General features: G+C 38.5%; 1 protein-coding gene across 2 annotated transcripts in view; it reads left to right on the forward strand.

Moving 5' to 3' along the window:
• The window catches only part of DOC2A (double C2 domain alpha), a 1,042,537-nt gene that overhangs the window by 940,768 nt on the left and 77,163 nt on the right, over positions 1 to 24,606 (forward strand). For both annotated transcript variants that reach the window (XM_044087933.1, XM_044087934.1), the window contains one exon: positions 528 to 587. In XM_044087933.1, the coding sequence (XP_043943868.1) occupies positions 528 to 587 (60 nt within the window). The remainder of the gene's footprint in view (positions 1 to 527; positions 588 to 24,606) is intronic.

A 24,606-nucleotide genomic window follows, 5' to 3' on the forward strand; every position in this document is an offset into this window, starting at 1 on the left:
GAAAAAGTAAACTGCATTCTCATATAAATTCAGTATTCAAAATATTACTTTGAAAACACATTTTTTTATGGATCATAATGCAGTCCTCGTGGACTGTATTATTTAAATGAAATAATGAAATCTTTCCCATCACAATATTCACTTTCATTCTATAGCAAACATCCTTTTGGACATTTTGTTCAATTACTTCAAACTTAACAAATTGTTAATTTCAGGAAGTGTGTTGTCTATGGTTTTGCATTATAACCTGGATGGTTTGTGCTTCAGGTAGCAATTTCTTGTTATTAAGCATCTCTCAGACCCCGTGTCCACAGTGTGTCATTCCCAAGGATGGAACCAGTGACTCTTCTGTGCATAGATTAAAAACTGAACTTGAAAAGAGACAAAAGAGTCTGTATAATCTCATAGTAAGAAAAGGCCAAGAACATCTTTATGGACAACAGTATACTTAGGTTGTGCAGAGGGACAATTATTGTGGAAAATATCAGTTTAGTGGCTATTGACTGGTCTTCACTTCTCTTTTTTAGCTGGCATCACCATCTGCCATGACAGCAGCCCTGAGAGGCATTTCCTGCTACCTCAAAGAGGTAAGAGGCATGTTATTTGTTACTGCCAGTTGTCTAGCAACAGACTAATGTGTGTGTGATACAGATATATGTGTGTATGACATGTTTTTCATTAAACATTACATTTGTTGCACCTTGGCTGTGTTTCATATGCAGTGTTGAGGAATGATGGTAGGGCAGTGTTGGCATTGTAGGCTGGCCTGAAGCCACTTTGGATTGGAGAAAGCAGACTATTGTATGAGCTAGAGTCTGTTGATGTGCACACTTTCCAAGTGCTTTGAAAGGGAGACGTAGTACTAGAAAAAGTGAATTAGAATATAAAGGTAATTAAGGTAAATGTAAAGATTTTTCTCATAAAATAATCATTTTAAATGTGAAATAGCCTGAGGCCATTTTATCCCCAGTGCAAACTATATGAGTAGCAAATGAGATATGGGCTGGCCAATAGCTAGCAGAGCATTATGGGTAACAGAGGAGTAGTAGACTGTGAAAGTTTTAGATGCCAAGCTATCTTGAAAGCATGTGGTTTCAGTCCTACTGGCTGATGAAGATGGACCTTCTTGTACCAGTTCCACAGCTGACTTTAGATAAGGTTTTATTGATGTGGATAACATCTAGTCACAGATCAACAAAATAAGGCTCAGACTTACAGGAATTCAGAAACTTACACTAACATAAGATATCCAAGTTGTTACTAGTTTGAATCTCTTTTAAAGTATGCTGTCTATAGTTTTAGACTCAACAAAACAAATTCATTGATAATCTAGACATATATAAATACATACTGATGCACACACAACCACACACACACACACACACGCACATACATAAAAACACATACTGGTTAGCATACAATTATAATTTTTTGTTTGCTGTTTTAAGGTTGGTGATGATTGATTTAAACTCATTATGTTCCTCCTCATCCATTTTCCCCTTGTAACTCAAAACAGAATTCTCAGTAACTAGAAAAAACATATACGAGCATGCATCTGTTCTCAAAAAATACCTTAGCTATGAGGTTCCAATGCATACCGCTCAACTCCTATAATGTTGGCCCTTAGATTTCCCATTCTCCTATTAGATTACTAATGTTCCTCATAAGATCTATCTATGCAGATATACATTAAAAATAAACAAATTTAGCCTATGCAAAGATTCACTCCCACTAAATATATAGGGTCTAGTAAATAAAGACCTTTTATTTTGAAATATAGGAATGTGCTCCTCTTTCTGACCATCTTCTATGATGTTTAAAGACAAGTGCTATTTTTGAATGCTCAGAGATTGAGAGGCTTATTTATTTATTTATTTACATGATGTACACAATTTAGAAGTGCAGTTATTACAACTGTTTCCAGGCTTCATATACATTTATCTCTCTGCCACTGTATCATCAGTGCTAGAGAGCTCTGCTTTCACAGTACATAACACATATGTTCTTCCTGGATAAGGTAACCTGCAAAGATCAGCCTCCTTGATGTTGCATTCATCTTCTCTACTAATCATAGGTAAACAAATTTTCAGGAAGTTCCCATGTACACAAAATACTCATAATTGTACTGATGCATACCATGATGTCATAATTTTCAGTAAGTTCCCATATACACAACGATACTCATGTTTGTACTGACGCATACCATGATGTCATAATTTTCAGTAAGTTCTCATGTACACAACGATACTCATGCTTGTACTGATGCATACCATGATGTCATCATTTTCGGTAAGTTCCCATGTACACAACAATACTCATGCTTGTACTGATGCATACCATGATGTCATCATTTTTGGTAAGTTCCCATGTACACAACGATACTCATGCTTGTACTGATGCATACCATGATGTCATCATTTTCAGTAAGTTCCCATGTACACAACGATACTCATGTTTGTACTGATGCATACCATGATGTCATCATTTTCAGTAAGTTCCCATGTGCACAACGATACTCATGTTTGTACTGACGCATACCATGATGTCATAATTTTCAGTAAGTTCCCATGTACACAACGATACTCATGTTTGTACTGACGCATACCATGATGTCATAATTTTCAGTAAGTTCCTATGTACACAACGATACTCATGATTGTACTGATGCATACTATGATGTCATCATTTTCAGTAAGTTCCCATGTACACAACGATACTCATGCTTGTATTGATGTGTAGCACGATGTAATGCACCAGCTATATAAACATGCGTGCCCTCTTCACCCATCAGTTCACAGCTTGACACCAGCGAGCACCTACCTGCAAATCAAGCAACAATGCATATATGCGATTAAACGTTCAGCAAGTAATATATAAATACATCATTTCATGACCTTGAGAGATTCTTACAGTATAAGCTGGTTGGATGAGATGCCTGTCCATGAGAGAGATGTATGGAGGGCGTACATGACCCATCAAGAAAATGTTTCTTTGTAGTTCATCTGATATGATAAAGAAATATATGCTATATTTGACATCAAGGACCTTCTTTTTGGGCCGCTGAATGGGTTGAATCTCCAGCAGTAAATTATATAGGTAGAAGTAGAATGATCACGTCAGATAGCCTTTCCAAAGAAAAAAACAAATGAAATCAGCACAAATGTCTGCAGTGGAAATGTTTTTGAAGCAAACGCTGACTTCAGGCAGTTATTCCACTAGTTTACACTACCATTTTTTTTCCAATAGTGGTTTTATATCAGTTGACAAAAAATAATGCAGCTAGCAATCCACTTGGAAAGTGTTTCACTGACACCTCCAAGCTCTTTCCTCCCTGAAACCCAGTAGATGAGTAACTGTTCTGTTTTCCTGACCTTGGGCACCCACTTCAGGTAACACCTAAGTTTACTATGAATGAAGAGAATGTAAAGGGCTATTTCTTTCATAGTTTCTGCCCCCACAAAGAAAAAAAAAGAGGAAGAGTCATCTAAAAGTGGTCTGCAGTCATACTAAGGCAAAGGAATCCTTCAGAAAACTCACATATGGTTTCCTAAATCCTGAGTGCTAGATGATCATCAAACAACATGGCAATCTCCCAGATCATAAACAATGAGATGAGGCCTACCACATAAAGTTTATTTCTAATAACTGAAACCCAGTACTGCTGAGCCTGTGGGATTAAAATGAGGTGAATAGGTCTGCTTATAATAAAGTTCAAATTCCACAGAGAGAAGTTCTTAAAAGGATGGTGGAGAGAAAGCGCTCCTTTAAGGAACTGCTTAACTGGCCAGTGATAAACCATGGTCTTGCTCCCTGAAAGACCATGATGTGCAAGAACAACTGACATCTGCACCTTAACTATGGAATAACTGAGCTCCAGATCATACAGGCATAATACGGTGGTCAGGATTACATGGAAGGTAAGTGACTGAAGGGTGACATAATGGTATAGTGTCACCTCACAGCAAGATGTTCTGTGGTTCAAATCTCATTTGAAGTGCCTTCTGTATGGAGTTTGCATGTCTTTCCTTTATTCACCTGGGGCTTCTCTGGGTGTACTGATTTCTAATATGCCAATGACTTGTGGCAGATTGGCAAATCTAAATAGCCGAAATGTGTGTGTGTGTGTGTGTGTGTGTGTGTGTGTGTGTGTGTGTGTGTGTGTGTGTGTGTGTGTGTGTGTGTGTGTGTGTGTGTGTGTGTGTGACATTCTCCTGCTGTTCACAACTTGCTTGGTAAACTCCATGGACAGTGGGAACTGTTTCTAGGGTCACTTTAAGAATCATCTGGATCATACGTTTGGATGACTGGAAGTGGCTGAGATGATGCAGATGTCCAAAGAAGAACCATTTTTACTTGATGCATAATCAAGATTAACTAGGGATGCCATAAACAGCCCCAACGTCCTCTGAAACCCCAGATCAGCAAATACAGCAAAACCATGGAATCTGTAGCTGAAACCAGGTTTTGTGGAGGGTCTGGCTTTCATTCAACTCTGGAGGACATCCTTTGCTATGACCAGGAGAGTTTTCCAGAATGTCAGGAGCGAGATAACCTGAAACTGTGTCTATGTACGCAAAGAAATGAGCTTGAGAAGTTTATTATCTGAATCAAAAGCTTCATGACATATTCTGGTCATAGACCAAAACCCCCGGGTTAGACTGAGTTGCGTTGTGTGTTTGAAATCTCTGGTTCGAGTTGTGCTAATATGGTAACCTAATATATATCGGGAAGATTTGCTTGTGAACTACTTAGTGCGGTAAAGAGAACTCACAATGCGCAGATGCAAGTGTTGAACATTAAGGGCTGCAGTGTGGTCAGAGCCAATGATTAACAGGCTCAGTGACTTGCACCTGGCGATACTGCCTCCTTTACGCCACGTTTCTGACAGAGTCTATGAACTGTATAATCACAGTGAGCATGATATGCACGTGCTTGAAGCACACCATTCATAAGTCCTCAGAGGCAATAATTCACAGATTCACATATGACAGACTGTTGGGCAAAGTGCAGCATACGCAGATGCAAGATCAAAGAGTGCAAAACCCGCATGTGATATTTTTGTTCAGTGTGCTGAATTGTTATCTAGACTTCAAAGTTTAATTCATGACTTTTCCTACCAAACTGAAAATGACTTGCTGCTTAAGTAGTTTAAAATATAGTACTGATGGGATGGCTAGAAGGCACAAGAAAGATTCCATTACTGGTTTAAGTCTGCACTTGGTAATTATGAAACTCATGAGTGATAAGGCCTGATATTCAAGTCCTTTAGAGTAATTGTGCCAAATCAGCTATGTTACCAAATGTTGGAAAGAAGTCACAAAACACACTTAGGTGTCATGTGTTAAAAAAAAATGAATGTGACATACCTTCTTGCCTGACATGTCTCATCAAATGGAACTTAGGGTAAGGAGAAAAGCTAACAGACCTGTAATATGGTTTCTAGCTAGGATGCCTTCTGTGTAAAGTACATATATTCCTCCAGTGTTTGACTGCTTTTTCTCAAGATACTCATCTTTCCTCCCTCATCTCAAAGAAATCCACTAGGTAGACTGGCAACTTCTGAATGGCTTGCAAAGGTGTGTGTGTGTGTGTGTGTGTGTGTGTGTGTGTGTGTGTGTGTGTGTGTGTGTGTGTGTGTGTGTGTGTGTGTGTGTGTGTGTGTGTGTGTGTGTATGTGTGTGTGGTATGGAAGAAAAGCCTGGCAATCTACTTCCATTCCTTACTTGTCTGGTAAACTCAGTGGATGGCATTGCCTCTTCATGGGGTCACTCCAGCTGTCAGACACAACTTGACAGCTTTTAATGGCTGGATGATAGCAAAGACTAAGTTAGTGCTGCTGTCTAATGACTGCATTTGCTAACTGCATGCCTTCATACTGCATTGTTAAATATATAGTGCACATATCTACCTTAAATATTATCTGTATGCCGTGTGATGTCCCAAGTCTACAGTATAGTATGGCACAGTATAGTACATTTTTTTTTTTTCTGTATAACTGGAAGTATTTGACTTAAAGAGAAAGATATAGTGTATAGTGCAGTGTGTATTTAAATATCCCATAGGGCTACAGTGTGAGCACAATGTCACATGATGCTGTCTGCTCCTTTATTTGCTGCCACGTTAGTGAAATGAATGACTACTTACTTACTTACGGTTTCCCCATGTTACAATCAAGCTGCCTGCAAGGAGAAACTGAATCTGTGAGCCTAGGTATGGAATACCTTGCTGGTAAATGACTTGCTTTAAGACTTGGTCTCTCTGTGAGGTAGCTGGAAAAGTACATGACTACCTCAGTGCCAAAGGATTAAGATTTGCACTCTTATACCTTAAGGTGTTCTTTACAACGTACAAACAAGCATGGAGGAATACACATATTTGTATATCTCTCAACCCCCAGCTATGAGAATTAGGGATAAAGCCCCAGGAAAATCAGGGACTTCTGGTTTAAATCAATTACATTTAATTAGCGTGTATTATGTATATTCATGGATAATGAATGTGAGATATTTTTGATTATAATGGATAATGAATGTGCATGAAGTATCTGTGAGTATGTTTCCAAACCCAAATGACTGCCCAGGACTAACTATCATAAATAAATCCAATATGTATGAAAACAAGAAAAAAAAGTAAAACTACTAGTATATTTTATGAGAAAAATTAATATAGTTTATATCAGTCAGTAAGTCGCATAATTCAGAATACTCATACCCATGAAGTGCACCACTGAATCTGTGGCACCTGAGAGCAAATGAGCCTTACAGAAGTAACTTTAATTTATGAAACCAAAAACCTACTTAAGTTTGGTCCTGCTCAAGTTAACCCAGCCCTACAAACTAGATGGTTATGTGATTTCTGAAAGCAGATCACAACATATATGCCAAGTAAATTATAAGATGCATATTTAGGACTGTAAAATACGCAAGAACCAGAAAAAAAACAGAGCTACAGTATTTGACATGAATACAGAAACAAGCAGACTGCATTCGTCTGATGTGGTGGATAAACTCTTTATTCAGAAGTTAATACAAAGCTTAGGACAGATGATAAAATGGAAAACTAACATGGATACAAAGAAAGACAAAACCATCCTGGATTTTGTCTCAGAATTATGCTCAGTGGCTCCTAAAATGACAGATTCTGTTACAGTGCAGGGAATACTACTGAACAATAGTAAAACAACCACTTTGCCCAGTTGGGCAAACATCAGTGAATATATAATAGTATTACAACACTATTAATTTTCAAGAAAGACAGTATAATACTCATTTTCTTTCACCCACTAAGAGAATAATAAAACAGACAGACAGCCAGCACTAGTGGAAAAGAGGGATAAGGCTGTAAATATAGGGCCCAGGCAACCTGAGTTTAATTATAGGCTTGGGCAAATGATAAAACTGCTAGGTGAGAATGGGCATATCCATATTAGGAGCATGGTGGGATACAACTGGCTCCACAAAATTTTGCAGGAAGAGCAATAATATAAATATGAAGCCTGTACCTAGGTGTTAGGCTCACCAAGCCACTGCCTAGTGGTAGCCTTCAAAGGAGTATGCAGAAATGTGTACTTGAATGGGGAAGACATTATGGACCTCAACAATGATGCAGATCTCATGTCTCCTCAGCCAGAGCTGGATCAGGCCATTGTCAGTGGTACAGGTACAACAGATAGCACAGTCACCTTTCTTGCAGAAGTTTGTGAGTTCTATTCCCACATCAGGTAGATGGCATTACAGTGCAGCATGGGGTGGGTGCTTATCTCCTGAGTGTGTTATGCTTTGGATGAGATGCCAAACTAAGGTCCCATCCACTTGAGCTGGTGTCAGCTATAAAAAAGGTCCCATAGCACCTGTCAGAAAGAGAAGGGGTCCTTTATTAAATACATTTTCTATAATATTTATATTATTTACATACAATACACTATTTACAGTTATTTACATTTTTTACAATCATGTTTTTATCATTTACATGGCTTTATATAAGTGTATCCATTAATTTTATGACCCCCCCACCCCTTGCCAAAACCAAAATCTTATGTTTTTAAGTATTTCTGCCAATATCCATTTCCCATTTAACTTAGTCTAATTTAGCCACTCATTCCATATCATCCATATAATGTAATCATCCTTCTATCAATTTTCTTTACTTCTTTTCTTCCTTTATCTTTATAATATCCATATTCCAGCATGTCCATATTTATATATTCTACTTTTGCAATTCCCTTCAAAATATTATTTTCATATATCTTTTCCTATAGTTTCTTCTCCCTTTTACATTCTAAAAAAAACACACATTCTGCTGTTTCAGCTTGTCCACATTTATTGCATACTCTTTCTTCTATTCTTTTGTGTGGCCTATTCACTTTTACTGGAAATTTTTTTATTGACAATCTCCGTAAAAAATCTTTACGTTCTACATATTTGCTACACCATTCTATTCTAACTTTTATCGCTTTGATTTTTTTTCTCAAATTTTTCCTATGCATAAATGCAATAATATTTATATGCATTATATTTAAATACCATAATTTCCTATGTTCTGCTATACCCCTTATCTATATTCTCCACAATATTAATTTGTCTTGATACTCTTTCATTTCCCCATTCATACCTTCATTCCCTCTTTTACATTTACTCAACATAGAACATATTTTTATATCTTTCTTTCATTATTACACTTATTAATGGTCCATTTTCCTCTTTTATCCACCTCAATACTTTATATAAATTTAATGATGCTGCATAAACCACTGGATTTATTAAACCTAACCCTCCTCCTCCTTCTTCTTCTTTAGCCTATAAAATGCCTTTTTATTGGATTCGGTTTTAATCCCCATATAAATAAAAACTCAATAATTATTTCTTTTTCATACTTTGTTGGAATCATAAACACATCTGTTAAGTATGTAATTTTTCCCAATAACACAGAGATTACTAAATACATCTTCTTTCTATATGATCATTTATAAGTCTTCTAAAATGAACTTATATTTCTTAATTTGATTATTATATATTCCAATTGCTGTTTTTTTACCATTTCATTCAGAAATGTTATACCTAATGTTTTTTTATTTCCTTCCGGTTAAATTGACAACCATCTTCTACTAATCCTTTACTCTTATCAATATTAATACTCATACTTATGGCCTCTAGATATTCATTTATATGCTTAATAGTTTCCTTCGTCCATTCTTTATTCTTTGTCACTACTATTATATTATGTGCATATGAAAACATTGTTGGTACTGTAATTCTATCTATCTTCTTGTATTCTTTTAATTTTAATACACTTTTAATTTTACTAACAGCTCAATTTATAACTAATGCACATAAAACACTACTCAGTGGACAACCCCTGTCTTATACCACTTTTTATATCAATTTCTTGACTTAGCCACCCATTCACCTACACTTTTACTTTATTCTTTTCATACATTGTGTAAAATATATTTTGTATCTATTCACTTATATTGTATTCTTTTTATAGCCTATAAAATGTCATGTTGTATCTTGTTGAATGCTTTATTTAAATCACCTGCCATTACTTTTACTTTTGTTTTCCAGTTCATAATATCATTCACAATTTCTCTTACTATCATTAATAATTCTAGACTTCCTTTTCCCTTTCTACCAAATATTTTGTCTTTTAATAATTTATTTAATTAATCTACTAGTCATTTTTTGTGTTATTTTCATTAAAAATTTTATAATTAGTATTATCAGTCTCCAATTTTCTGTCTGCCTTTTCTCCTTTTTTCCATATGAATTTTATTACTCTGACACATATTTCTTTTTGCTCCAAACCTTCATCAAACCTTTTATTTAGCACTTCCACAACATTTTTATTTTGCCATTCTGACATGTTTTTATGCATATGATATACAACCCCAATTATACATTCACTAATCTTAACATATTATTAATTTCTTCCATAGTGATTTCTTTTTCTAATTCTTCATTATCTTGTTTTGTTGTATTTTTTTACTTTCCACTTTTGTTTCCTTTTTATCACATTTTATTTAAAAGTCTTTTCCATATATTATTTTTCTACATTCATTATTTCTGTTGGGTTATGATAATTTGTCCTTTCTCATTTCTTGCTTCTCTTATTGTCCTTTTATTTTCTTTTACTATCCTAGTCATATATGATGCACCTTCTTCCTTTTTCCCTGTAAAAAATACCTTTGTTTAAACAAATGGGTTTTTTAATCTTCTCTTAATTCAAGTCATATATTTATTTCTCTCTTTCAAAATATTCTTCCTTATTCCTTACTAAATCTGAAAATGTGTTATTACATACTTCTTTATATTTATTCTTTCCCTGTTTTCTTTTTATGCATTGTCATAACATTTTTATATTTATCTTTCAAACGTATTCACCATACACTTCAGTTTTTGTAAAATACTCTCATTACCACATGATCTTTCCACAATTGTCTGATCATTTCTAGCCCTTCCTCATCTAATTCTTTCTCATGTACTCTTTTAATTTCTTTTCCTATTTTATATATTCATTTCTTTCTTGTATCCATTTAGCCAAATGATCTGAAAATCCTGTACCTTTTTTCCCATCTTGCATTATTTTTAAACTTTCAAAAATTATAAAATAATCTATCTCAGTTCTCAGATTGCTTCTTCTGTATGTCTACTGTTTGGTATCCCAAATACATAATTTTTCACTTTTAACATTGTTTTCACATCTGCCCCCACCTTTTTTTCCTTTTTCTCAAATCACAGTTGAAATCACCCACTAATAGTAAATCCATGCTCATACTTACATAATGTAAAATCTTGTTAAATATACCCTCTCTTTCTTTCATTGTCACATATGCATAAATATGTCCTTTCCATCTCAAATCTTTTATGGTTACTCTACCTACTATTATCAATGTGATGTCCATTTTTTTTTAATTCTTACACAGTATTCCTATACCCAAACATGTTTCTTTCCCCATATTCCAAATGATCTCACCCCCCCCCATATTTTTTCTGTTTGTAACCTCTCCTATTCTTCTGTTAGTATTCGTATATCCTCTAGAATAATCACACCCATGTCCAGTGTTGAGCAGTACTCTAATATGCCTATTATTCCTGTATTATTCTTTATACTGTTCAAATTTATTGCTAAGACCTTCAAGTCTTCACTTATTTATTTTCTCATTTTTTTTTACTTTAATTGCCTTCTCCTTATCCTTTATTTCCTTATTTTCTTTCATACCTAAGCCTATGAATTTTCTTTTCCTAGCTTTTATCATTTTTCCAATTATATTTTCTTTGTTTTACTACTCATCAATTCACCTCTTCCTCTTCACTTACTTATGACATTCTGTCATTTCCTTTTTTCCTTTACTCTTTCTCTTTCATCTACCTCAATATTCTCTATCATCTGTTGATTTTGCTCTTTTTCCTGTACTTGTTCTATTTCTTCTTCTTGTTCTATCTCTTGTTCATTCACAGATTCTTTAATTACTTCCTCCTTATTTTCCTTATAATCCATACATAAATGTCCTGTATTTTTCATATTTAAAACATTTCAATTCACATTTTTGCATCATGACCTACTTTGCCACAAATAAAACATTTCCTTTTACTACAATTATTGATCAAATAGTCACTTTTCCCACAGGAAAACAAAAATTTGGTGCCCCAGTATTTCACTGTGCCTTTGTTTCCCTCTACAGTTGTCATATTTGGAATATGCAAGATTTTTCCTTTTCCATTTTTAACACAACACTACATTCCCACCCACCAGTCCATAAACCTCTGTTATCATAAACGTTAGTAATGTCCATTACTTCTTTGCAAACAGTCTCAAGATATTCTTTTAATGTTTATTTTTCCAATTCAGGTAAAAACTGTCCATAGATTTTCTTTTTTGTTTCTCTAATAAATACTTGAAACACATTTAAATTCTATGGGTTACAGTTTTTCTTTTTCTCATACTGTCCCAAAAACCTTCCCATACATTGTCCAGATTCAAATATACTGTCAAAAATGTGTCTTTATTAATATGAATAAATGCTATTACTTGTTGTGGAGAAGTGCCCAGCATTGTTATTATATTATCCCATACATCATATCTGTCTCGTCCTTTTTCTTCTTTGCTACTAATTTTTACCAAGTTATTTTTTTTTCTGGATTATTCTCTTCTTCCTCCTACTCTTACCATCTCAACACATGTTTTATTTTCTCCTTCATTACTTCTTCTTCTTCTGTATTCTGTTCATTATATTTCCCAAGGAAACCCCTCTCTCACTCTCTGGTTCATACTGCACCAAAACATCCTATAATAAAACATCCCACAACCCCTCCCGACTGGACGGTTGTCATAATATAGTCATCCTGGTTTTTACTTACTCCTTCAAACAGCTTTTGTTGGAAAACATCATCAGAGTCTTGAGAAGTTTTAATCACCTTCCCCTTCTTATCTCTATCCATATCTTCCTTCCCTGAAGGCTTAACTGCCTTCTTCTTCACCCTACTTAGTGGCTTACCCCATGAAGGCTTGACTGCCTTCTCACCATACAAAGCCTTCAACTGCTCCAGGTCACTTGTACTATCCATTTCTTTTTCTCTGAAGAGAACAATTAATCAGTATCTAATCGCACACCCACCATCATCCTACCTGCTTTTCTGGACTGCCACTGCATCCAGAATGGAAGCAGAAAGTGTAACAATGAAATGCTTCCCCACTCAAAAAGAGAAGAGGAAGTTTCCCGATACCCTGGTCACATTTCCCCTAGTAGTATAAGTACCACACTGAGTCTCCCCTGAAAAGAGGCTCGTGGGACTAAGCCAGTCAACAAAGAATAAATAAAATTAAAAAAATAAAATTACATGCACCCTCATTGTCAGGATACTGGAAAAGGCATAAAGTACCCTCATGGCTGCCTGAATTGTAGCCACCCCTAGACAACTCTTTCTCTCTGATCACTTATATAATTCCTGAGTAAAGGAGGGAATGCACTACATCTGATTGGTGGGAGACTTAATGGTTGGCAGGCTCATAGAAAAAACTTGAGTTAATGACAATTATTTATGTTTTACTTTGTCCTAGTACTTAAGGTAGGACAAAGCCAGGCAGCTGAGGTACTATTTCCTCTGTAGGCATCAGCATGGAGACAGATATTTCTTACACAAGATGGGCAGACAATGTACACTTGTCCTTGTAAGAACCAATATTATTTCTGATCTTTCTAAGAAGCTAGTAAATAATATTTCCTGCTAAGCTCTTATGTTAGTGATAAAGTGATGAGACAGAATCCCATGTCAGCTGATTGACTGGATTCTGCTGCTGAGACAGGAACTGAGCCATGATATGGCTGTGTTGTTGAAGCAGATCTAGTGAAGTCCTTCAAACAACATGTGATAATTCACAATACTGAATGTTTTGTTAAAGTACAGAAATAATGCAGGCTGTGCATTCTAAGATCATGGATAGTATATGAAAAATGCTAATAAATATGTAGTTTTCAACTTTTTGCAGATCCTTTCTTTGGAACAATGGGATGAAATGTGAGCATTTCCAAGGAGTTGAAAACTGTCTTTTTTGTGGGCTTCTGTTTATTGCAAGTGTAACTGGGTAAGCAGTAATGTATATGGGACGTAGTTTTCTAGAGGTATGCAGGTAAACCATTAAAGGATGCACAGTAACAGATATGTGAGATTGTTTTCTAGAGGTATGCAGGTAGACCATTAATGGATGCACAGCAATGAATTTTTACTTTTTTTACTTTTTAAATAGTTTGTTGGAGATGGCATAGTGATTAGTTGGATATTGAAAGTAGGGACATTTTGTTATTTAGAACTAACATATTGGATGCTGTGGTGTTTCTTCAGTACAGCTTCATAGGACTCTGTAAACAGCTTGGTGGTGTGCTGATATAAAGAACAGTACAGAGAGGTATCTTTCCAATGGTAATTGTTGCCCGGCAACTGTGCTGAGATCCAGAAGACTGGTAGGTTGACTGAATTTTCTGATGGACATTGTAGTATGCTTGTTTTGCTGATCTTATATGGATTTGGCATTTGTTTCTGGCTTTTTTTGTGCATTTGCAAATTGGTTGGATTGCAAGTTGTTTTTTTTTTTTTTTGGGGGGGGGGGTCATTTTGTTTTTTTTTTTTTTTATGCATAGCCAATACCTTCCTGAGGATTCTGAATGTTAAGAACTGTGGTTAAAAGGCCCTCTTTCCATAATGCAGTATTTTGTGATTCAGAGATACATTTGCCGTAATAAGGAAAGTCCTCATTATTGGCTAATCTGCATTTCTTTGAACCAATGTACCTACCACAAGTGCAAATTCACATATTACAGTGGCAGTGGCCAGATTATATTAGCAAAGGTACCCCCCTCATTCACTCTCTGACACACAACACACACACACACACACACACACACACACACACACACACACACACACACACAGACCATACCTTTCTCTGTGTTGGGAGAACATCACCAGTATCTCCTTTTTCTTGCTCTCATAAATCAAGGATGATTACAGTAAGTCATTAATGCCAGACATTACAGCTTTACACTTCATATCCATCAGCAAACCCATAGCAGTGGAAAAAATAATATACTACTGATTTTCTAAGTTTGTAGGAGAAATAATTAAGATCCATCCCTGATTATGTCCTGCCATTGATTTTGACTTTCTTTTTATTGTTTGCCATATAAAGCTGAAAGGTATGCCTAATGTTCCCTGTCCCTCTCTCTTATATATCAATAAATATTACAGACATTGAATAATGACTGAGATCCTCAATACATGTTAAAAAAAACTCAGTGCACTATTGTATCAGATAGTGACAGTAGTGGATTAATGCTGAGGTTTACTGTGGCAAGTGTGCAGGGCTAGAATCCTTTTTACCCCTACTTTGTACTTAGTCTAGCCTAGCCAGATAGAATTTTATAGATAATTCTGTCAATTGTAAATATGAATGCTGAACTACAACCTTGTGTTTTTTAAATGAAAGAATATGCTGTAAAATGTAAAATGTTGAACTTAAAACAATGTGGAAACATTGCCATCTGCTGTAAAGAAAGCTAAATCAAGCATTTCTTGTTGGTCCTTTGAAATTAAAATTATTTCATGACTGCCTTTGATGTTTACAATTCGGCTCTGGCCGGGCTAGATGAAGGCTTCCTGACTATTGTTTTAAGGCTAAAGTTAATTACCAGAATTTACATGTGGAATGTCCTTTATTGCTCTAAGTGTAAAAGAATGTAAATGCAGTTCTGTCAGCCTGGGAGCACCAGGAAAGTGTAAAAAGATGATGTAATGTTTATCAGAACTGCAGTTTCAATTTAAACAGAGAGAACCAGAAGGCATAAAGCATTTTGTCTTGTTCATCCAGCTCAGCACTCTGCCTGTTGTGTTATGTAAGTTATCTTAGACTTGTGTTTTCTTTTAGATTAGCTAGGAACTATAAAGTTTAGACTAAGTGTTTTTCTGTTATATCAGAACTAACTGTACTACTGAATTATTTTGAGTATTTCTGTGTGATCTCTGAATTGTTGACTAGCACTGACTGTGTAGTAGAAAGTATTATCTTCTGGCTTTAATTATTTATTATTAAATATTTTAAAACCTTTTAACTGTTTTGTGTAGAGATAAGTTAAGGTCTAAGAGTACATTGCATGAATATAAGGATCCTGTACCAGGTCACTCTAATAAGCATTGAGACTGTTTAGTCATATTACGAAATGGATAATAATATTGCACAGTAATAATTGGACACCCTTTTAAGGGCCTTTGAGTAGCTGATAAATATTAGTGGGTGGTGGCAGCTGATACTACCGTATAGTCTGGAAGAAAGGGGCATAGCTGGAGAACATGCGCCAGCCTTCCCCATGAGTTTCTGTGAGGTTGTATAAACTCTTATCTCAAAGCGCATGTGTGTGTGTCAGCTACCTGGGCAGGGACACGAAGCACTGGTTGGACAGAGTGGGTGCTAGAGGTTTTAGCTTGCCCACTAGGCTGAGATCTGGACCCTATAGCTGTATGAGAGGGGAGTCTTATTGGGGACCTGGAGAGCAAATGAGCAACCAGCCCCAGACTGACTGTGATCTCTGTGTAATCTTAAGGGAAATTGCACTTTACTGTGTGTATTTGTATTCCTCATATATGAGATGCCCTCTCTGGTGTTAGTGGTGAGGATTGAGGCTCCTTGATTGCTGGGCCAGGGCACGGGCGTCACATATTAATTGGTGGCAGTGGTTGGGATATCCTCACATTTGTGATTGGCAGTGGTGGGGTATCCACATCACATATTAATTAGTTGGCAAATACTAACTGGCTTGTAGTGGTGTGGGTAGAGTGAATCCTGTAGCTTGTGTACAGTGAGCTTGGAAGATGTTTTGTACTCTAAAACAGCCACGCAGTGAATACTCAAGAGTTCAGATCACAATTGTTTTATTTCTTTTGTTAGCTTAGTTAGTCAGAGTAAGCAAGCAGCATGTCAGCAGAGGAGTATGGAAAGCTGACAAGGAGCCAGCTGGCAGAGATGTGCCAGACTAGGGGACTGGTGCATGGAAACCTGACTAAGGCAGACCTGATTGCAGCCTTGCTTACAGCTGCATCAGAAAACAGCAACCAGGAGGACAATGAGACTGGCAGTGGAGATATAATTCCCTCGGAGAATGGACAGCTCAACCTTTCTGCAGTGGACTTAAAAATCTAGCTGGAGCTGAACAGACTTGAGTTGGAGGCCAGGCATTTGGAAGTAGAAGCAGCTGAGAGACTGAAGAGTCTACAGGCTGAGGAGAATGAGAAACCATTATGGCTGGAAGCTGAGGAAAAGGAAAGACAGAGGCAGCATGAGAAGGAGATGCTGACTCTTCACTACAGTCATGGAGGTAATGTGGAAGGGAGTAACTGGACCCCAGAATCACAAAAGGTCAGTAAATTTCTTCCACAGTTTAAAGCAGGGGATAATTTTGATAGTTTCATTCATATGTTTGAGAGGGTATGTAAAAGTTATGAAGTTGACCAAGGGCTCTGGGTACGGTTCCTGGCCCCCTTACACCATGGTAAAGCTATAACTGTTGTATCAAAAATGCCTGATACTGACAGATTTGATTATACTGCTGTAAAAATGTCTTTTAGAATGTTTTAAGCTAACACCTGAAATGTATAGGAAAATGTTTTGTGAGCATAGACGCAAGGCAGATGAAACCATGTGTGAATATGTTGCTAAACTGAGCACTTATTTCCATAGGTGGGGTGAGTTGATGTCAGGTCACCACTTTTGAAGGGCTGGCAGACCTGTTGGTGAGGGAACAAGCCCTTAGCCCTTTCCCTGAGGACATGAGGATCTGGTTAGCTGATAGACAATGTGCTACTTCAGATGAGTTGGGAAAGAAGGGAGACCTGTATCTAGCAAGCAGGGCAGCCCTGAACAGGAAGGGGACCCCCAGTACTACTCATCGGTCTAAAGAAACCCATGGTGGGCAGCACAGACTGCCACAACAGAATCTGCCAGTAGCAGGGGAAGCCACTAGTCCATGTACATGTCTAGGAGCTAGGGTTAAATGTTTTGAATGTAACCATTGGGGTCATGTGGCATACAGATATCCATGGAGGAAAGGTGGTGAACCAAAGGTGAGGGAGCCAGTAAGTGGGAAAGAGAAAATGCCAATAGTAGGTTGTCTTGAGACAACAGGGGTACTAAACTACCATCCTGCAGATGTCCTGAGAGGGAAGGATTTGGATGAGGCAGTACCATGTGTTTATGCAGTTACACACAGTCAGGCTAGGAGACAAGCATCTGTGTCTGGTAGTCTGGGCGAGACCCAGACAGACTGCATACTTGCAGCTAGGACTGGTGAGGTGGTTACTTCAGGGAGGGAGCTACTCTGTAGCAGTGAAACTGAAGGTGACCCACAGCTGCTTGTAGGTACTGATGTTCCCTTGGACAGAGGGACTGCAAAGGTAGAGGTGAGTAGTAGTACCCAGGCTGACAGTGAGGCACCACTGTCAGAGGATGTCAGACTTCATGTGGAAGGGGAGCTGGGGAGGGTTACAAGGAGAGAGTTGAGACAGGCTCAGATCTCAGACCCTACACTGCAAAGCCTGAGGCAGGTAGCTAGGGAGGCACCTGCTTCTCAAGAAAGGGGAGAATCTGTATACTGGGACAAAGAGTTACTATACAGAGAGTGAACTCCTGAGGGAGGGTTAGAAGGTGAGAAAGTACAGCAGTTGGTAGTGCCTAGAGCCTACCATCTGGTGCTTCTAGCCATAGCCCATTATATTCCCTTTGCAGGTCATATGGGCATAAAATGTACAAAGAGGTGTATTATGCAGAACTTCTATTGGCTTGGAATTTCCAGAGATGTAATAGGGTACTGCAGTACCTGTGAGCAGTGCCAAAAGGTAGGCAAGGCAGGAGACAAGGTGAGAGCTACTTTGATTCCTTTACCTGTGATTGAGGAGCCATTTCAGAGGGTAGCTATGGATATTGTGGGTCCTCTGAGTATCCCGTGTTCCACAGGGAAAAAGTATATCCTAGTGGTAATGGATTATGTTACACGATGCCCTGAGACAGTGGCTTTGTCCTCCATTGAGGCAGAGAAGGTGGCAAATGCTTCGTTAGAGATTTTCAGCAGGGTATGTTTCCCAAAAGAAATACTGACTGACAGAGGTGCCAATTTCATGTCAGACCTGCTGGCTTGTCTGTGGAAGTCTTGTGGGGTGAAGCACATGAAGACCACCCCCTACCATCCCCAGACTAATGGTCTTGTTGAAAGGTTAAACTCTACAATCAAGTCCATGCTATGGGCATTTGCAGGTCAGTTTAAGAGGGAGTGAGACAAATATTTACCCCATCTGTTGTTTGCTTACAGAGAAGTTCCCCAAGAATCCACAGGTTTTTCACCCTTTGCTGTATGGGCATAGGGTGAGGGGACCTCTAGATTTAATTTGAGATGAGTGGGAAGGTGAGTGCAAGTCTCACATGGCATCTGTTGTGGCATATGTCCTAAACCTCAGGACAAGGCTCGAGAAACTCAGTGGCTTGGCCAAGGAAAACATGCAGAAGGTCAACAACAGAGAAAGGTGTGGTATGACAGGAATGCTTGAGCAAGAGAGTATGCTGTGGGGCAGTAGGTAATGGTTCTCATTCCTGTCGGACACAACAAGCTGCAAGCAGCTTGGGAGGGTCCCTACAAGGTGGTAAGAAAGGTAATTGATGTTAACTACATGGTGGAACCTCTAGGAAGACAGCAGGGGCACAAATTGCACCATGTTAACATGATGAAACCTTACCATGCTAGGGAGGCCCTTGTGCTGAGCATTTGCAGTGGATTGCAAGAGGAGTCTGACAGAGATCTAGGGACTGATCTCCTCAGTGAGGCTCAGGCAGCCACATCAGTGGAAGGGGTAGCAATGTCCCAGCAGCTATCCCCTACCCAGGTTCAAGAAATCAAAGCAGTGTTGCAGGAATTTGGGGACATGTTCACTGGGAAATCAGGGTGCACCCACCTGGTGCAACACCAGGTGGATACAAGACCCCAAAGGCCTATTAGGTAGGCCCCTTATAGAGTGCCTGATAGAGTCAAACAGACTCTGAGGGAGGAGGTACAGGAGATGTTTGAACTAGGGGTGATTCAAGAGTCCAACAGTCCCTGGGCCTCCCCAGTGGTGCTGGTGCCAAAGAAGGATGGCAGCACCAGTTTCTGTGTGGACTACAGGAAATTAAATAGTCACACAGAGTCAGATGCTTACCCCATGCCTAGGACAGATGAGGCCCTAGAGCAGTTGGATGGAGCTAAGTATCTTACAACCATTGATCTTACCAAGGGTTACTGGCAAGTGTCCTTGACTCCCAGTTCTACAGAGAAGTCAGCCTTTGTGACTTCTTTTGGCTTTTATGAGTTCAAAAGATGCCCTTTGGGATGAAGAATGCCCCAGCAACTTTCCAGAGGCTGGTAGCTCATATCCTAGCAGGAGCAGGAGGGTTTGCCTTGCTTACCTATATGATATTGCCATCTACAGCCATTCCTGGCCAGAGCACCTTCAGCATGTCAGGGAGGTGTTGGGCAGACTACAGCAGGCAGGGTTAGCCATTAAGCCAAACAAATGTCAGGTGGATATGACAGAGGTCTCCTACCTAAGACATAGAGTAGGGAGTGGTAAGATAAGGCCAGAACTTGCCAAAGTGGAAGCCATTCAGGCATGGTCTGCACCTGTTACTAAAAAGGAGGTGAGGGCATTTTTAGGGACAGCAGGGTACTACAGAAAGTTTGTCCCCAGTTATAGTACCATAGCTGCTCCCCTCACAGACCTGACAAGGAAGAACAGACCAGATAAGGTAGTGTGGACCCCAGCATGTGAGCAGGAATTCCATAAGCTTAAAGAAGCTTTGGGAGGACCCCCTGTGTTAGCCAGTCCAGATTACAGCAAAGAATTTGTTGTACAGATGGATGCTTTAAACCATGGGGTGGGGGCTGTACTTAGCCAGATTTCTTCAGAGGGGAAAGAGCACCCAGTGGTTTATCTCAGTCATAGGCTCCAACCCAGGGAAGAATGCCATGCAGCTGTAGAAAAGGAATGTCTAGCCATAGTGTGGGCATTGCAGAAACTTCAGCCTTATCTGTATGGAAGGAAATTCACTGTTATGACAGATCACAGCCCCCTAATATGGTTAAACAGAGCCAGCCAGCAAAATGCCAAGTTGCTAAAATGGAGCCTAGGGTTGCAAGCATATGATATGTCAGTGCAGCACCACAGTGGGAGTAGCAATGCCAATGCAGATGGGTTCTTAAGACAGGGAATGGGTTAGGTATACTCAGACCTGACCCACTCAACAGGTCACTTGAAAAACTAGCTTGAGTTCTCCGGGGGGAGAGGGAATGTGAAGGCTGCCAGCCTAGCCAGATAGAATTTTATAGATAGTTCTGTCACTTGTAAATATAAATGTTGAAATACAGGCTTGTTTTCTTAAATGAAAGAATATGCTCTGAAATGTTGAACTTCAAAAAAATGTAACAACATTGCCCTCTACTGTAAATAAAAAGCTAAAACAAGCATTTCATGTCTGTCCTTTGAAGTTAATGATTCGGAGTCATTCCGTCTGGGCTAGCACATTCTTTCTATTGTTTTAACCAAGAGTTAGATTGCTAGATTTAAACATGCAAATGTATTTTTATTGCTCTGGTTTCTGCCTAGGTGTAAAAGAATGTAGATGCAGTTTCTGTTGGTCTGGGAACCCTAGGAAGGGTGAAGAATGATGTAATGTTTATCAGAACTGCAATTTCAATTTAAACAGAGAGAACCAGAGATTATTAAGCATTTTTGTCTTGACCACCCAACTCACAGCACTGTCTTGCTCATATGCAAGTTATCTTAGACTTGTGTTTTCTTTTAAAAATAGCTAGGAACTAGAAAGATTAGACTAAGTATTTTTCTATTATGTCAGAACTGTACTACTGAATTATTTTAAGTATTTCTGTGTGATCTCTGAACTCTTGACTAGCACTATGTTCTAGAAAAAAATTGTCTTGTGGTTTTAATTATTAAATATTTAATAATGATAATATTTATATTATTAAATATTTTAAAACCTTTCAACTGTGGCTGCTTTGTGTAGAGATAATTTAAGCTCTAAGAGTACATTACATGTATATAAGGATCTTGTACCAAGTCCCTCTAATAAGCCTTGACTGTTTAGTTATACTACCAATTGGATAATAATATTGCACAATAGTAATTGGACACCCTTTTAAGGGCCTTTGAGTAGCTGATAAATATTAAATGGGTGGTGGCAGGTGGTATACCGTATAGTCTGGGTAATAGGGGCACAGCTGGAGAACATGTGCCAGACTTCCCCAGAAGTGTCTGTGTGGTTGTATAAACTCTTATCTCAAAGTGTGTGTGTCAGCTACTTGGGCAGGGACATGAAGCACTGGTTCGACTGAGAGGGTGCTGGAGATTTTAGCTTGCCCAGCTGACTGAGATCTGGACCCTATAGCTGTGCCAGTGGGGAGTCTTATTGGGGACCTGGGGAGCAAGCGTGCGACCAGCCCCGGACTGACTGTGATCTCTGTGTGCTCTTAAGGGAAATTGCACTTTACTGTGTGTATTTGTTATCCTTTCCTCATACATGAGATGCCCTTTCTGGTGTTAGTGGTAAGGACTGAGGCTCCTTGATTGCTGGGCCAGGGTATGGGCATCACAGTGCTTTATTCAAGATGTCCAGCCAAATAGACAGGAATATGTCTAAGGTATTGATGACATTTTCTTTCAGTTTTAGACAGTTTCAGTTTGCTGCTGAAAAGATGTGTTGAATATTGTCCAAAGTAATTGATTTCAGGTTCCTTTGCTGAATTGCTTTTGATGAGGATCAAGGCAACTTGTTTCACCATATGGTGGATGTAGGTTCAAGGACACTTAGCTGGTTCAGTACTGTTCCAAAAAGTGGGTACTGTGTTAGTATCTATTCTGGGGTGCTGCAGGCTCTTGTTTTTGATTGCAGTGTTTAGAATTTTTTTTATTATCTGTACAAAGGTGAGAGATGGTCTTTGATAGTCTGGATTTTTCCAGGGACTGTTGGCTTCAAGATATTTTGAAGTCTCTGAAAATCAAGGAGTAGTTGTGAATGAACCAATTTAGTGTACAAGGTAGCTGCTTCATTGCTTTGTCTATTTTCATACAGATGTATCATCTGTTGAGATCTTTGTTGTTTTTCTTTTCTGATGGTCACTATTATGGCTTCTGTTTGTAACTAAAGTTGTTGTTTATGATGAAATTTTGATTGCAAGGTGTTATCAACCATCAGTACTATGCCATCACCTTTGTGCTTTTTGTCCATACATCCTATATATGGTGCAACTTCATACTGTGAATTCATGATAAGAACTGATAAGGCATTGATGGTGATGTGTGTTGGTCTAGACTGAATGGAAAGGACACAGAAGATAGGAGAAGACATGACTGCTCAGTTAAGGAAACCCCAGTTTATCTACCCATTAGGAAGTACTCCAAAAAGAGGATCAGAGAGAGGCAGAATAAGCTTTCATAATGGGCATTTAAAAATCTTGGGAATGGTGGCTTACATGGATGGCCATTATAGTCAAGCAGATCAGACAGACTCAGTTTATTTCTCCCAGAGATTTTACTAGAATTATTATCATTTACAGAATCCACCAATGGGAATACAAGCAGAACTCTGGCTATCAGGATATGGTCCAATTAAGAAACGTTTCTACTTCTGGGACTGGCCCAAGCAAATTCAGTACCTTTAGCTAGATTAAAAGCTGCCTATAAAATTACTCTTACATACCATGCATGATGTTTTGTGTACTTTGCTTTATGTTTTTTTTTTTTGTCACCAGTAGCCCTGACGTTTTGTTATTAAGTCAAATATGCTTACCACATTTTATTGCCTAGAGGCAAAATCAAATATATAAAATATACAGATTTGTTCCTTAAGGTAATTATTAGAATAATCAAATAGAATCTCAAGTCTCTGTTGAGTCAGAAATGTTTGCCCTTCAAATAAAATTAAAGAAAGCTAAGGCTATTTTGCAATGAAAATGTAAATAGATAATGCTATATTCAGGCCTACAGTATTCTATCATTTTCATTGCAGTATTTTAACAGTGTTTATTGCCCCTTATACCATCTAAACAGACCTGCATAGTTGAGGATGTAGTCTGGTGCCGAAAGTTCGAAAGGATGACAGGATAGCTGGAGTTTAGGTGCTTGTTGAGTTGAGGATGAATAAACACATAGTAAAAAAATAAAATAAAATAAAACAGCCAATGGCTATTTTATATACTCTTCTTCCATGCCTGCTGATCACTGATCCTTCTTCCTTCTGGACACTTCATTCACCTGTGAGTCACAAGAGGTAACAGCATTCCCACCCATTCATTCCCCTCTTGTGTGCCATGGTGACATCTAGTGGAAGAAGGGACTTCATCCAGGTAACCATATAGGGCACTTGTAGAGAAAAGCTATGTCCCAGATCCTCATAACTGTTGGCAGAATGTCTGTAATACCAGATGTGAGCACAGGGGCTTCTGTGACAGAATGTCTGTAATACCAGATGGGAGCACAGGTGCTTCCATGACTGAATGTCTGCAATAGCAGAAGGGAGCATAGGTGCTATAGTGCTGGAATGTCTGTAATACCAGATGGGAGCAGAGGTATTTCCATGCCAGAATGTAATGCCAAATGGGAGCAGAGGTGCCTCCATGCCAAAATGTCTGTAATACTGGATGGGAGCACAGGTGCCTCCATGCCAGAATGTTTGTAATACCAAATGGGAGCACAAGTGCCTCTGTTCCAGAATGTTTGTATTACCAGATGGGAGCACAGGTGCCTCCATGCTGCAATGTCTGTAATACCAGATGGGAACACAGCTGCCTCCATGCCAGAATGTCTGTAATACCAAATGTGAGCACAGGCTCCTCCATGCCACAATGTCCTTAATACTAGATGTGATCACAGGTGCCTCCATGGATGCTTGTACTGGTTACAGCATGTGGTACTCAGCATGCATGTCCCTGTCCCACACCAGTGTTCGTAGCACTTCTTGGTGTGATGTACAGACCCTGCTGGGCATGACCAGGAAAGGTCAACCAACACCAGCAGCTGACTT

The sequence above is a fragment of the Protopterus annectens genome, chromosome 11.part0 (genome assembly GCF_019279795.1).
Source record: "Protopterus annectens isolate FY-2018-M chromosome 11.part0, PAN1.0, whole genome shotgun sequence".
NCBI lineage: Eukaryota > Metazoa > Chordata > Ceratodontiformes > Protopteridae > Protopterus > Protopterus annectens.